This window comes from Bos indicus x Bos taurus, chromosome 6 (genome assembly GCF_003369695.1).
Source record: "Bos indicus x Bos taurus breed Angus x Brahman F1 hybrid chromosome 6, Bos_hybrid_MaternalHap_v2.0, whole genome shotgun sequence".
Classification (NCBI taxonomy): Eukaryota; Metazoa; Chordata; class Mammalia; order Artiodactyla; family Bovidae; genus Bos; species Bos indicus x Bos taurus.
In genome coordinates, this window is record NC_040081.1 from 55,754,572 (window position 1) to 55,769,392 (window position 14,821).

General features: G+C 37.9%; 1 protein-coding gene across 5 annotated transcripts in view; it reads right to left on the minus strand.

The window, feature by feature from the left end:
* The window catches only part of ARAP2 (ArfGAP with RhoGAP domain, ankyrin repeat and PH domain 2), a 197,788-nt gene that overhangs the window by 140,102 nt on the left and 42,865 nt on the right, over positions 1 to 14,821 (minus strand). For 4 of the 5 annotated variants that reach the window (XR_003511512.1, XM_027544232.1, XM_027544235.1 and 1 more), the window contains 3 exons: positions 10,680 to 10,749; positions 5,583 to 5,636; positions 3,750 to 3,870 (listed from right to left, as the gene is read on the minus strand). Coding sequence is in view for 4 of the 5 variants with exons in the window: in XM_027544232.1 (XP_027400033.1) it covers positions 3,750 to 3,870; positions 5,583 to 5,636; positions 10,680 to 10,749 (245 nt within the window). In the remaining variant the exon portion in view is untranslated. The remainder of the gene's footprint in view (positions 1 to 3,749; positions 3,871 to 5,582; positions 5,637 to 10,679; positions 10,750 to 14,821) is intronic. The other variant, XM_027544234.1, reaches the window with a different exon arrangement.

The following is a 14,821-nucleotide window of genomic DNA, read 5'->3' on the forward strand; positions in this document are numbered from 1 at the left end:
GAAGTGGGACTGCTGGCTCATATGGTAGTTCTAGTTTTCTGAGAAACTTCCGTACTGCTTTCCATAGCGGCTGCACCAATGTACATTCCCACCAACAGTGTAGAAGGGTTCCCTTTTCTCCACATCCTCTCCAGCATTTGTTATTTGTAGAGTTTTTAATGGTGGCTCCTCTGATGGGTGTGAGGTGGTGTCTCATAGTAGTTTTGATTTGCATTTCTCTAATAATTAGTGATTTTGAACATCTTTTCATGCGCCTCCTAGCCATCTATATGTCTTCTTTGGAGAAATGTCTATTAAGGTCTTCTGCTCATTTTTCGAGTGGGTTTTTTGTTGTTGTTAAGTTGTATGAGCTGCTTGTGTATTTTGGAGATTGAGCCTTTGTCAGTCAGATCATTTGCAAATATTTTCTCCCATTCAGAGTTTTTTTTTTTTTTTAATGGTTCCCTATACTATGCAAAAGCCTGTAAATTGGATTAGGTTCCATTTGTATATTTTTGCTCTTATCTCTATTTCCTTGAGAAACTAACCTAAGAAAACACTGGCATGATTTATGTCTGAGAAAGTTTTGCTGATGTTCTCCTCTAGGAGTTTTATGGTGTCATGTCTTATGTTTAAGTCTTTAAGCCATTTTGGGTTTATTTTTGGACCACTCAGAATTCTTAAGCTTTCTTCTAATTATGAGAACTACCCACTGAAAACATCACCTGTTTCTTAAAGTAACACAACACCTGTGTTACCACAGGTGTCAAGGGAATACAGATTAACTGAAGGATCATTAGCTGTTACAATCCTCTGAGCAATCCCAGTAGTTCTGCTTGAGGAGGAAAGGAATCAGACTACATTTTCTAGGTTGAGGACGAGAATTCCAGACCTTATAATTTCAATAAAATTAACTTGCAGCCAAGAAAACAACATTTCACTAGGAAACCCAGGGGAATTGAAACCTTAGAAAATCTGCAGGGAAAAGCTGCCAAATTGTAATCTTCTCTTAGCAATGCCAGTGGGTGACATGGGAGTTTAGAAATCGTGACACTGGTTTCAGGGGAGACAAAGGGAGCTGTGTATATAGGTCACTCAGAATCTTTTCACCAAAAATAAAGAATTTATCTCTGTTAGATGTCAAACTACTGCCCCTTTCTGTCCTAAACTTTGATTTTGCTTCTTAATAAGACTGAAGCAAAGTTTTTTATAAGCAACTATGATTGATATCTGTTTCTACCAAATAAAAAATGATCAAGCATTTGTATACATGGAAGGAGGACAAAAAGACAAACACTTAATAAAAACACATTCAGCATCTTGCTGACGGTTCCCTAGTAAACATATAGACATATGTGCCATTTATCTATCTATCTATCTATCTATAAATATCTACACTTTTAAAAATGTGAGCTGTTACTACGTAAAAACAACTTTCAATGAAAATAACATAGTAATTCTATGTGGTTAGTCTGTTTTCACTGAAGCAGTATTTTCATGGTTTTAAAAATTAAAGACCTAAGCCTTATTCAACACACAAAAATTCATACTAAAGTTCATGAAATTCTTATACTAGGCTTACATCATAAAGATGAACTCCATACCACAGAGGGATTTATTGGTCCATTGTAAACATGTAACTTTTAAACATGTGTGGGTTGATACATTTTATTTCAATAAAATGTGTCTGTTTAATTTTTAACTGCCACAAGTAAATATGGCTAAACAGATTTTCACACAAGTTGAAGCTTTATTTAGTACATCTATCTTAAAATGCAGACTCTGTGGCATATGTGAATTTTACTATGAGAAGCCAAGGGGAAGAGGATAAGCACCTCAAAGAAATTAGCATTTAGCTCGGCCAGTGGAGGCCAGAACATAAGGACAGACCATTCTGATAGCCAGTTGACAGGAGCAATGTCGTGTGTTTTAAGAAAATACAGAAACAGAGAAACTGTGATATCAAATATGTTTCTCATATTGAGTATCACAACTGTGGAAGACTTTCTGAATTTCAGGCAATGAGTCACAATACATATGTCTGTATCAAATACTCTAGGGGTTGGCAAACTTTCTGGAAAGGGTCAGAGAGTAAATTTCCTAGGCCTTCCTGGCCAGACAGTTTACAGCAATTACTCAACGCTGCCACTGCAGCACAGAAAGAGCCATAAGGCAACGTGTAAATGAATGAGTGTCCGGGGACTGCTGCTGCCGCCACTAAGTCACTTCAGTCGTGTCCAACTCTGTGCGACCCCACAGACAGCAGCCCACCAGGCTCCCCCGTCCCTGGGATTCTCCAGGCAAGAACGGTGCAGTGGGTTGCCATTGCCTTCTCCGGTCTGGGGACTAGTAAGACAGTATTTACAAATACAAGCAGTGAACCAGATTTAGGTTACAGGCCAGTTTGCCAACCTCGACTCCAGGTGATAGTTCGTGACTTTTTTTTAAAGATCAAGTCAAGAGAGAAACACTTTTACATTACACCTGGGCAGCATATACAATACACAGCATGATACGTGTATTCACGTATGATACCCTGGCTGTAGGCACTGCACTTTGATACTCCTTATTCTACTTCATGTTTGTTTGGTTTTTGTTTGGGGGCTTTGGGGACACCATCTGAAACCACTAAGTTGATCTCATAAATGGAAGTGAGTGACTCACAGTCTGAAAAATGTGGCTCCAGTGTGAACAGCATTGGGACTTTTTATTTACTGAATATCTAAAGTAATAATGGAAGCTTTTCAGTGACAGATAATATTTACTGAATGTGTTCTATATGCCATGCATTGACATATGTTCAAGGAATCTAGCAATTTATAAAAGACAAATATTGCTCCATAATAGCTAGTATTGTTGTTTATGTATAAAATAGGATACTAACTATAATACCTATGAACCTCATTAGACTATTTTGAAAATGAAGCTTTTAGCAAATACCACATATTCAGTCATTTTTCCAGGTCACCAATATTCAAATAGTTAAGTACCAAGAAGTACTTTTAAAAATCAAGTTATTATCTACATTAAAATGACAAAAGGTTTTAAAATCTAATGCTTTAGGTAATGAAGATGGCCTTATCTATATTATTTAAGAGCAGTAAGGTTTATTGTACTGATATATTGACAGTCAAGGTTACAACAGAGAACTTTTAACTTCCCTATCTCTACCTCTCCTGCACCCTTCCAAAAAAGATAAGATACAAAGGTTTAGACTCCATCCACAAACCACATGTCATTTTTAGATCAATTTTAGCCATTAACTGACCCACAGGATGATACAAGGTGGGGGGAAAAAAAAAAAAAAAACTCAAGGAATAGAAAAGACGCTCCAAAATCTATATTAGAATGGTTACTATGCCTGCATGTTCAGTTAAAATCAGCCACAGATAAACTTTATAAAACCAATCTTTCAATTGTTGTTTTCCACCTTAAGTAACTACTCTGCATTATCAACAGCTAAAAGTGAGCTCCATAAAAGCAGAGATTTTTGTCTACTTTTTTTCACTGCTATATACCCCAAATTTAGAAGAGTCCTTGGCACTCAGTAGATTTGCCCTAAATATTTGTTGCATGAAAGAACAGTGAACAAACAACAGTGACTCGTCGTCTTGTTTATGTTTTGATATTATGGCCTTCAAAAACTAATAGACAATGTAAATTAATTAAAAGCAACATATTTAAAGATTGCCTGCCATTTCTAGCTTGTTTATTAAATTTCTGACTGGGAAGAAATTCATGTGAACATTTTTATAAGGATAAAGACTTACCTTCTTTTTCTACTCTAAAAACAAAAGTTCTTTGTGTTGTAACAACTTCAAATTTGTTGTCTCCTTGAACTCGTACCGTAGATATAGCAGAAAGGGGGATTATTCCTTTTGAATACTTCTCCTGTATTGGTTGGAGGAAAAGATACACAGAGAAGACACATTAAGATAACATTCCCTTGATCAAAAATAGAATGGCATGGTATTTATAACTGCTGCTGTTTCATAATCTCAATCTAAATTTTTAAAAATCACATACAAACAGCATATATCCTCATATACACTTAATAGCCCAGAAAGGAAAATATTAAGTATCTCTTCCAAGTGAGATGTCTTTTCAATTTTCTCCTCATCTGCAATTAGGCAATGAATCACATTACAAACAACCGTACTAGAATAGCAATACATCGTTCTGAAAAACAGCAGTATGTTCTTTGAAAACAGTCTAGTCAAAATGATTTTATGGTGTTTGCAGGCATCTGCTGGCCATTACAGGTACTGTAACTGAACCATTTCAAAACTTGCTACACAGTGTGAGCAAGAATATTATCTAAGAAACCAGACTACTGGACTTCTATCAATTAACCCTATTAGTCAACGCTCTGATGATGAAGATCTTAATCTCACATTGCATCACTTTTTAGTCTCCAGGGGCTAAAGAATAAAAAGATACAGATTCAGCTGTTTGCAATAGGCATATACACATTACAATTTTGAAGGTCATTCCTAAGATTCTCAATGACTTTCTCAGTCTGTGCTTTCCTGGACCATCCTAAACCATTTGGCATAATAATCACCCCACAATTTCAACTACTTCCCAACAATGTAATATTGACTGGGCCCTGTGTTGGAAAGAAAAATTCCAAGAGTACTTGTACATTCACATTCAAATAGCCGCAAAAACAAAAACAAAAACAAACCAACCTGAGAGACAAGTTTAAAAGTGAGTAAAAACTATGGGAAATAAAGAGTACAAAGATGAGAATTGTCAGTTCTCCTTATAAGAAAGCAGACATTTTCACAGAAGTAGTGACATTTGAACCTGACTTTAAGAAACCTTAAGTTAACCAAATAGATATGTGAGGAGGTGGGGCCGGGTGGTGGTGGCAGATTCTGGCTGGAAAGACTGAGTAATAGAGGAGTCAAGTAGAGAAGTAAGAGGAGCTGCAGTGTAGAATCAAAAGAGATGACGTAGAAAACATTCATCAAGGCCACATTATGCAAAGTGTTGAGTATCAAAAGAAGCTGGACACAGATGAGGCTGAAAATATAAATCAAGGTCACATTACAAAATGTCTTGGGTGTCAAGAGAGTTTGGACACAGCTCAATAAGGTTTCTTCTACAATTCTCTTCCAGCATCCATGGAGCCATTACTTTTGAGTCAAGTCCCAAGGATCTGAAACAACCGGTTAGGCAAAGAACCTACTAAGTCATTCCATGCAGAGCACAAGTGTCATGTTCATATTCCTCCCAGCAGCAAACTACAGCTGTACATAGCAGATGGGTAAAAGACAGCTGCATGAGCAGGAAGATGGGTCTCCTGGGAGGTTTCTCCTCTGCCAGTTGAGGACATACATTATATTCTCATGGTATTCCCTCTTAGTTATTTGACAGTTTCCTCTGCTCCGCTGTCTTCCTCTATCCCCGATCCCTGACTTCACGTATCCATCAAAACCCTATTCATCTTTATGTCATCTTCAATAACAATGCCTTGAAGATGTTCCTTTGTCCTCTTAAGCAGCCAAAATCAAGTAAGATATTTGAATTGTGATTTAGGAATATGAGGAGGTAACTTCCTAGAAAAAGGAGAGGGATGTCAAGGAATGAGTACTTACAGAATAACTTTTTCTTCTCCTTATTTTCCATTTTGGGGGTTTTAGCTTCTCTTCCTAAGGGAAAAAAATCCCTTCTTACTATTTCAACTACCAATTTTATGGGGAGAATTCTAAAATCTGTCTCTTCCTCTATTCCTTGTCTATTTCTACCCATTCCACTCCCATATTTTTGCATCATCCATGGTACCTCTAACTGTCCCATAAGCACCTCAAACTCTAAAACTGAATTATCTTCATCTATAATGGTCTATTAAGATATCACTTCTTGGTCAATCAGTCTTCAACACAATAGCCTTTGACTTGGGCTGCTCTTCTGCACCCACATGACTTGGGAGTCCCCTACAGCTACAATGTCAACTTGCTCCCCGCTACTTCCTGATTCCTGCAGCTCCTTCACACATCATGGTTCTCCTCAATCCAGTGACACCACACACTCTGTTCTGCAAGGCACCATTTTACATATCCGTCTTCACATACTTACTGCTTCCATTTCTTTTCCTGTTTCAGCATATGAAAGGGAAGTCGCTCAGTCGTGTCAGACTCTTTGTGACCCCGTGGACTGTAGCCCACCAAGCTCCTCCGTCCATGGAATTCTCCAGGCAAGAATACTAGAGTGGGTTGCCATTTCCTTCTCCAGGGGATCTTCCTGACCCAGGGATCGAACCCAGGTCTCCCACATTGTAGGCAGACGCATTAACCTCTGAGCCACCAGGGAATTTATATTCCTGAAAAAAGTTCTCCAACTCGGCTTTTCTCTCAGGCCCCTCAACCTGACCCAGGAAGAAACCTTAATAGGAACCTGTGCTCTTCCTCTATAACAATTGCTGCTGCTGCTGCTAATTCGCTTCAGTAGTGCCCGACTCTGTGCGACCCCAGAGATGGCAGCCCACTAGGCTCCCCTGTCCCTGGGATTCTCCAGGCAAGAACACTGGAGTGGGTTGCCATTTCCTTCTCCAAAGCATGAAAGTGAAAAGTGAAAGTGAAGTGGCTCAGTCGTGTCCGACTCCCAGCGACCCCATGGACTGCAGCCTACCAGACTCCTCCGTCCATGGGATTTTCCAGGCAAGAGTACTGGAGTAGGGTGCCATTGCCTTCTCTGTCTATAACAACTACTAACTCTAATTTAAATGATGATCTTTATATTTACTTGTGATCATCTGATTAATACAATCTTTCTAAACTGACCGTGCATCATAGTTCTATTTCCTTCACCACCTTTCACATAATCAGTATTGTATATTTTCTGAATGAATGAATCTTATGTCCAATCAATCACAATTATACAAATTCTGACAGCTCATTTTTAGTATTTTTCTAAATTTATTTTTTAGTACTTCCACCAGCCTATACAGCCTACATCCTGATAAATTAATGCCTGATTTACTTCCCACTCTCCTGATTTGCTTCCCTACTTTCAGCTAGTGCTCCTTCTCACTTTTCCTGCTTATTATTGTTCAAATGCCATAGTTGGAGAGAATAAAGGAAAGATTCATGAAGATGAACAAGATGGGCCTTGAAGTTTGCACAGGATTTTCATGGACTGTAATGTCTAATGGATTCAGAGGAAGAGCAAAACCATAGAGATGAGACTACATGTAAAGATATGCCCAAGTTTTTCACAGTTGTACCCTGATACTGTTGAAAAAAGTCCCTGTACAGACAGACATCACATGACTGGTTTAGCAAAGAAAAATTCAATAAATACAGGCAGGTACCAAGCTGTACTAGACTACTAAGGACTCTAGGAATTGACAGGAGGGAGAGACTGTCTCTCCACTGTCAGGCAGCCTGAGAGACGTGAAGAGGCCCAGCACCCTTGGAACAGTGAAAGGGTCTATCTGACTGTAAGTCTGTACTGGCTGAGACCAGATAATGAAAAATTCAGAGTATTCAAAAGCACTTATCACTTCTAGGTGGTCCACTCTCAAGTTGCAGTTTGCCTAAGGATTAGAGGAGTTTATAAAACACATATCTCTAATGGGATAATTAACTATTTGTTGAATAAAATTTTACCATTAACCAGTTTTTCAGTAGAGAAAAGTCAACGGCATTGTAGGGAAAGACAGGAATTTTAAAAAGGAGATTTTCCTTCCACTAAATCTCTTCATAGAATTTTTTTTTTAATTCCTTAAAAACATAACAACTCACCCACATATCTACAATAATGTTGTTTAACAGGTCAGTACTTATAGAAGAGTAATAGAAAAATGAATCCCCCAGAAGTGATCAAAATGTACTTAAGAAGCAAAGTATTATGTCACTTGAACTTTAGGAAGTTGCACTTTCTCTAAAGGCTCATTTATAACTATTATGAATTATCAAGATCAATCTCGAAATTTTTTTAACACTGTAGAGGTGACTTTACATTTCCCTTCCAGCACACGATAAAGACAATACAGAGGGGGAAAAAAAAGGAAACTCAATGACACCAGGCTCAAAATGCCTGCGTTTTTCAGAGTGTAAAATTTTCCTGAAGGAAAGAAATTCTAAAGCATCCCCGGAGCCTATAATACAGATATTTAGGTCAAGTTTGTCATTTATCTACCACTTGCAGACAATGAAAGGACCACGGGGCAATTCTGCCCACAGCTGAGTGAGAGGAGGGTGAGTCAGATCTCTTGGCAGGTGACAAGATATCAAACCTGCTGGGATGATGCCATTTTCAGTAATACAATTGAAAAGGCCTTGCTGAGACATGATTGAGTGGCACTGAGAAAAGCAGAAGAAAACTAAGGGAATAGGCAACTCTGCAAACTACTTCCTGAAAGCCCGGCCACATGCCCCTCAAGTGTATATTTAAACACTGGAAGGGGCTTCCCTGGTGGCTCAGTGGTGAAGAATCTGCCTGCCAATGCAGGAGACACAGATTTGATCCCTGGCCCAGGAAGATCTCACATGTCACAGAGCAATTAAGTTCGTGTGCCACAACTAGTGACCCTGCGCTCAAAAGCCCTGGAGCTGCAACTAGTGATGAAAACTCCACACCCAGCTGAGATGGCAGCTATGGCCCCACCCGTGCCCTCTTTTCACTGGCCTTACAATCCTCTCTTCCCAGTCCACCAATCCAGCCCTTCAGCCAGAAGGGTCACAACAGAAACCACATCTCCTTTTAGGAAACACCTAATCTAGTGGTCCTGGGGTTCTTTTGCCAACATGACACCAATCATCTGAATAGTAAAGGAAAAAAGTGCCATAGGAAACAATTTAACATTTTAAAAAATTTTAATGTGAAGCTAAATAATTTGTTATATACATATATATGCCATACCACACGGCTTAGGATCTTAGTTCCCCAGCCATGGATCAAACCCAGGCCCTTGGCATTGAGAGTATGGAATCCGAAACACAGGACCACCATAGAAATCCCTATAATAATTTGTTTTATCATAAACTTTTTGTCTCGATTTCAAGCCAAGGCTGCATCATCTTTATTGCATCAAGGCGGGTATGTGCTCGTCTCCTCAATGCAGTTGAAATGAGCTTTTAAAGGACAGAATGAATCTGGTTGGTCAGAGATACTAGACATCCTCTCCCCCAGAAGGGGATAATGAGCCTGATGACAGGGAAGCCTGTCTCACTTCTGAATAGTTTCCTTCCTCATTTCAAGCAAATCAGAGAAGGGCACAGGTGATGAAGAAAACCAGGGGTGAGATTGCATCAGGTACAGAGCATACATTATAACCACCCTACGTACAGAAACTGCCTGGATATTCAAATCAACAAGCAAACTAAAAACAGCAGCTAAGGTAGAAAACTAGCATTTACAAATATTCATCTCATCATCCTGCAAACATTAAAGAGGCATGTTTAAACCTACCTGATGGTTTATAGTGATCCCTGCAAAGTGAAACCAGTGAACACTTCTCAAAACCTCCTACTATCCTGTGTTTTAGCCTGCAGTGTGTATTACTTTATTTCTAAAAGCTTATGCTCTTCGTCCTGTAGCACTAAAGAATCAATATATGAAAAGCAATCTACCTCAATGTTCAAGCCAGAAATAACACCAACATAAGGCAGTGAAAAATCTCTAATGAGAAGATGATTTTAGATTATAAACTTTAAATAAGAGAATGTGGTTAACTGTTGTTTGTATATTAAAAGAATGTGCAGTTAAGATTATAAAATTGTATGATTTTGACTAACAAAAAAATAAGGTATATTTATTAGTACCAACTTTTTATTTAAGGAAATTTTCAAACACATAGAAGTTGAAAGATTAGTACAATGAACATTCATAACCTCTACCTCAATTTGACATTTGTTAACATTGAAACCTTTTTGTTTTACCTAATTATGCACGTGTGCATATACATATACATCTATAATATATAAATATGCTTATATATAAAGTATATATAGAGAAGTAAATTCAAGACATTTTCAGATTTCATGACACTTCACTCCAAAATATCTCAGTCTACAGCTCTTAAGAATAAAGACATTCTCATACCTAATGAAGAAGCACCTGATGAAAATAGTACATGTCATTAAGATTCAACTGCTGAAAGAATACATTTTAAGCCCTTGCACTTTAAGATTTTCAATGAGCTGGAACTCCAAACCCAACCTTCTCAGCTTCATCAGCCATTAGTCTCCCTCACATTCACTATTTTCCCACCAAAGAATCTGGGCAACTCATTCTATCAACTATCAAGTCCTGTTCTTCCTGTTTACGTACAAACTCCTCTTTCTTCAAAATTCATGGCCATTTGAAATCTCGTGCAAGAAGCATTCCTTGGTTCCTTCATAGCCCTTCTAGAGAACAAAGTAACTTCTCCTTTGTGGTATTGTTCTCTAAACATTCTTAGTGCTACCTAAAATAAAGGCAATTTCTTATATATCTGTATATCATCTATAGCAATTCTAGTAGTTTGCAGGAGATTCTCCACAAATAATTGTTAGATACGTAAGTTTTTAAAAATCTCAATTTTATGCACCACGAAAAAGTTAACCTATGAAAAGAGTTAAGTGTTTTACTCTATGCAAATTCTTTTCATCTTGATAATCCAACACCTAAAGACCAAATCATGTGCTTTGTTTATTGAAATAAATTCAGCACACACAGGACAATCTTTTAAAACTGTAAAACATACTTACCTTATCATTATTGTAATAAGAAATGCTAAGGCCATCAAATTTCACCCATCTCTTCTGAAACATGCGTTTTCTGTAAAACACATGAAATTGTCATTTCACATTATTAAGAACCATGAACTTGGATTTTAAATGCATTTGTACCATAACTGTGTTTCAGTACATTCCCATTTGTTGCTGTTAAAACAGTGAAGAAAACAATAGGCTGTGACGATGCAGTTTAGGCAATGGTACAAAGGAAAGAAAATACATACAATGACACTTTCTAATCAGTGTTTCTAGGTGTTTTTAAAAAGGATACTTCTAACAGGGTCATCATTTTTAAACTGTAACTTACTGTGTCATTCCCATACCTGTAAAGTGTGGACAAAAACATGATCATCACATCATATCCTTTAAAGGGATAATCCCTTAATGAAAACATTAATAATAAGAATTTTTATCTTTCATTAAGATTATAACATTTTATCTTAGCTTTTAAATCTCTGCTTTGGAGCATTAATAATGTTTTGCTAAAATAACAAAGCTTTGTCAATTGGATTTACATAGATATATTTAATTCTGATCAAATAAGCTGAAGAGGCCCTGTCTAAATATAGAGAATCATTTGCAATCATCCAAAATTCGCTGAAACATTAACATTTTGAGAAAAAGAATCATATGAAAGGCAAATGCAGTTTGAAATGGTTGTTGACTCGAGAAGCAAAGCAAAATTATGTCATCATATGTTCTCTATTTAGGCATAAAGGAGGAAAAAAATCACCCTGACTATATAAGGGAAAACTGAAGACCCACTTCTACTTGGGCTTGTTTTTATTTTTCAGTCCCTTTCACCAAAGTCAGACAGCCCTAAAGGTTTTGACTGTCTATTCTCTACATGACTCAGCGTGAACTGACATAATCGAGATACCTTTGGCCTTTATTACAGATAATATACAAAAACTTCCTATTTTAAAAGTCATCTCTAAACTAAGTGGATAACCAGGTCTACCTTTTCCTTTTGCAGTTTTCTAACACATTTAAGTTAAGGAAATTGTATAACTTTCTGTGGTTTTCAGAAGATTTAAAGATAGAAAAAACACTTCAGAAAGTGTGGAGAACTTGTCTTCCGGGCTACTTCCTGAGCCCACACACTTGTTACACTAATGAAATACAGCAAGCCGCCCACGTTGATCATTAGCCAAATTATTCTCCTTAGATAAAATTAGAGCAAATTGATCTGAGAGAAGTTTCAAAATCCATTGGTGTGGACAACATTGTCGCATATAAGCCTTCAGTTAATCATGAAATTGTAAGACTATTCAAAAGAGCTCAAAAGGTTAATCACGAAGTAGTAAGACTATGACAAAAGCTTAAAATTATATAACCACAACCAACTACCTTGTTCTTTCCGGCTTATTCCCTCAACCTTCTGCTTCTTTTTAACTTCTCTTGGTGTGCCAGGTGTTCTCTTAACCTTGCAACATTCAACAGTGTTGGTTTTTACTTTCTTCACAGAACCCAAGGGTTCTTCAAATTGCCAGCATTAAGAGTTACAAGGTAAAAAATACTAAGCAAATACACAATAATTATACATTGAATAAAATCACTAGGCTCATTTCATGTTGATCTGTCACACTTAAAGGCAGGTAACTAGACACCCTCCCTCCCACACAATCTCAACACTAATTCAAGAAATCAAGATTTTGTGTCAGGCGTCTGCCCACCTTACATGATGAATAGGAAACTAGAGAAGGCAATGGCACCCCACTCCAGTACTCTTGCCTGGAAAATCCCACGGACAGAGGAGCCTGGTAGGCTGCAGTCCATGGGGTCGCTAAGAGTCGGACACGACTGAGCCACTTCACTTTCACTTTTCACTTTCATGCATTGGAGAAGGAAATGGCAACCCACTCCAGTGTTCTTGCCTGGAGAATCCCAGGGACGGGGGAGCCTGGTGGGCTGCCGTCTATGGGGTCGCAGAGAGTCCGACACAACTGAAGAGACTTAGCAGAAGCAGAGTTCAGTAGTGCATATAATCTCCCATTTTAGAATAAAAATAATCAACATCTGTAGGAGATAAAGGCCTTAGGACCTTCCATTACCCCCCTAATTCCTTGGCTAACTACTCCTTATCTTTCAGAGTTCCACTTAACCACCCACACAGACATTCCTCCACTGACAAACCAATCCAAAGCAAATCACAAAGTTATTCTCTGAAAGCACCCTCTCTTTTTCCTCATAGCACTTAACACAGTCTGTAGTTATGTTTGTTGAGTTGCTGACTCCCACACCAGTCCTTATGCTTTACAAGGACAAAGTCCAAGGATATTTCATTCTCTACTATATGATCAGCAGCTAACACAGAGACAAATATGGTACTAAAAAAGAATCTGTTGACTAAAAGAGTGACATGATTAAGCAAATGTCCCCTTAGCGAAACAGCAAGATGACAAGTAAAACCTCAACTGACCAGCACTCAAATAATCTGTATTTTAAAAGAAAGGTTGGCAGAAGGCGGGAAAACTTCTGAAACCTCAGAGTTAGATTCAGAGTTTCAAAACCTGCCAAAGCACGGACTAAAAAGAAGTTTAAAACTTACTTTAACCTGTCTTACTTAAGACTGTTCAGTTGCAGTCACTTGGACTTAAAGTTTTCTTAGAATTCCATTAGCATGTGGATAGACAGTTTGAGGTCTGAGGCATCATCCAGGAAAATGAGTAGGGGAAGAGGGAGGGCAGACAGCTCAGAGATCAGTCAGAGATGCTACCACATGCCTAGCTACATTTCTCCTCCTAGGCACTGACTACAAAGAACACACTTAATACTTGGCTTTCTGAAGAAAGTCAACCAAAACCTCTGCCTCTGAGAGACTTAACTCCTAAGATACTCCAACCATTTTGATTTTCTCAACTGCCAGGTGACTATTGCATGTGTTCAGCCATTTTAACCCAGTATGTTTTTTACCTTTTTATTTTGTATTGGGGTATTGCTGATTAACAATGTCATGGTAGTTTCAGGTGAACAACAAAAGGACTCAGCCGTACATATACATACAGCCGTTCTCCCCCAAACTCCCCTCCCATCCAGGCTGCCACACAACATTCAGCAGAGTCCCATGTGCTATATAGTAGGTCCTTGCTGGTTATTCCCTTTCAAATACAGCAGTGCATACATGTCCATTTCAAACTCCCTAACTATGCCTTCCTCCCACTACCATAAGTTCACAAAACATGTATTTTTAATTTACATAAATGGCATGGTGCTACAGATCTCACTGTTTCTCACTTTTTTTCACTTAGCACTATGTTTTTAAGATGCTGTGAGATGTGTATCTAAAGGATTAGATATGTCTCTAATCCTTTGCTTCTAATTGCTGCGGTACTGCACAGTATAAAGGTTAAATCTGTCTAATAAGCTATGGAAGATCAGGTAAATAAGACAAATCCCAGCCCACAATGAAATGGAATGAGAGTGTGGCAGCTGAAAAATCAACTGCTCTGTAGTTGAAGACAGCCACTTTGCGATCCTACCATTAAAACATTATTTCTGCTATCATTCATTCATCCAGCCAGGCATCCAATCTGTGGGTACCTATTCTGTGGACACTGTCTTCCAACCATACTGTCTCCTCTCTCTAGATTCTTTTTTGTCTTGCGGCCTTCCCATATGCCAAGAAAATGCTGCCTGCTCCTCACATAGCTGGCTTGTCCTTGAGATCTCAGTTCAAAAGTCATTCCCCTAAGTGGCCACCGTTGAGTAACACAAATCCTTCAGGTTGCTTTGGCCTCTCGCTCCATTTCTTAATGACACTTAGGAGAATTTTCAATTATACATTTATTTTATGTCCTCCATTTCCCTTACTATTCAATAGATACTGAGATCCTTGAGCACTGAAACCATGTCTTTTTAATCAATGTAAAACCAATGACTACCAGTTTCTAGCATATAAAATATGCTCAATATCTAGTGCATAGAATAACAAATAAATGTATTTCTCATTGTAAGATGCTTCCTCAAATTCTCATTTTATGGATAGAGAAAATAAATTACTAACTCAACGAGTTTACCGTTAATTTATTTTGTTCTTTTCAAATACTAAAGATCAGATTTTTCTGACAAAAACTTCTTAATTCATCAATATTTCCATGTAATTTTAAAATACA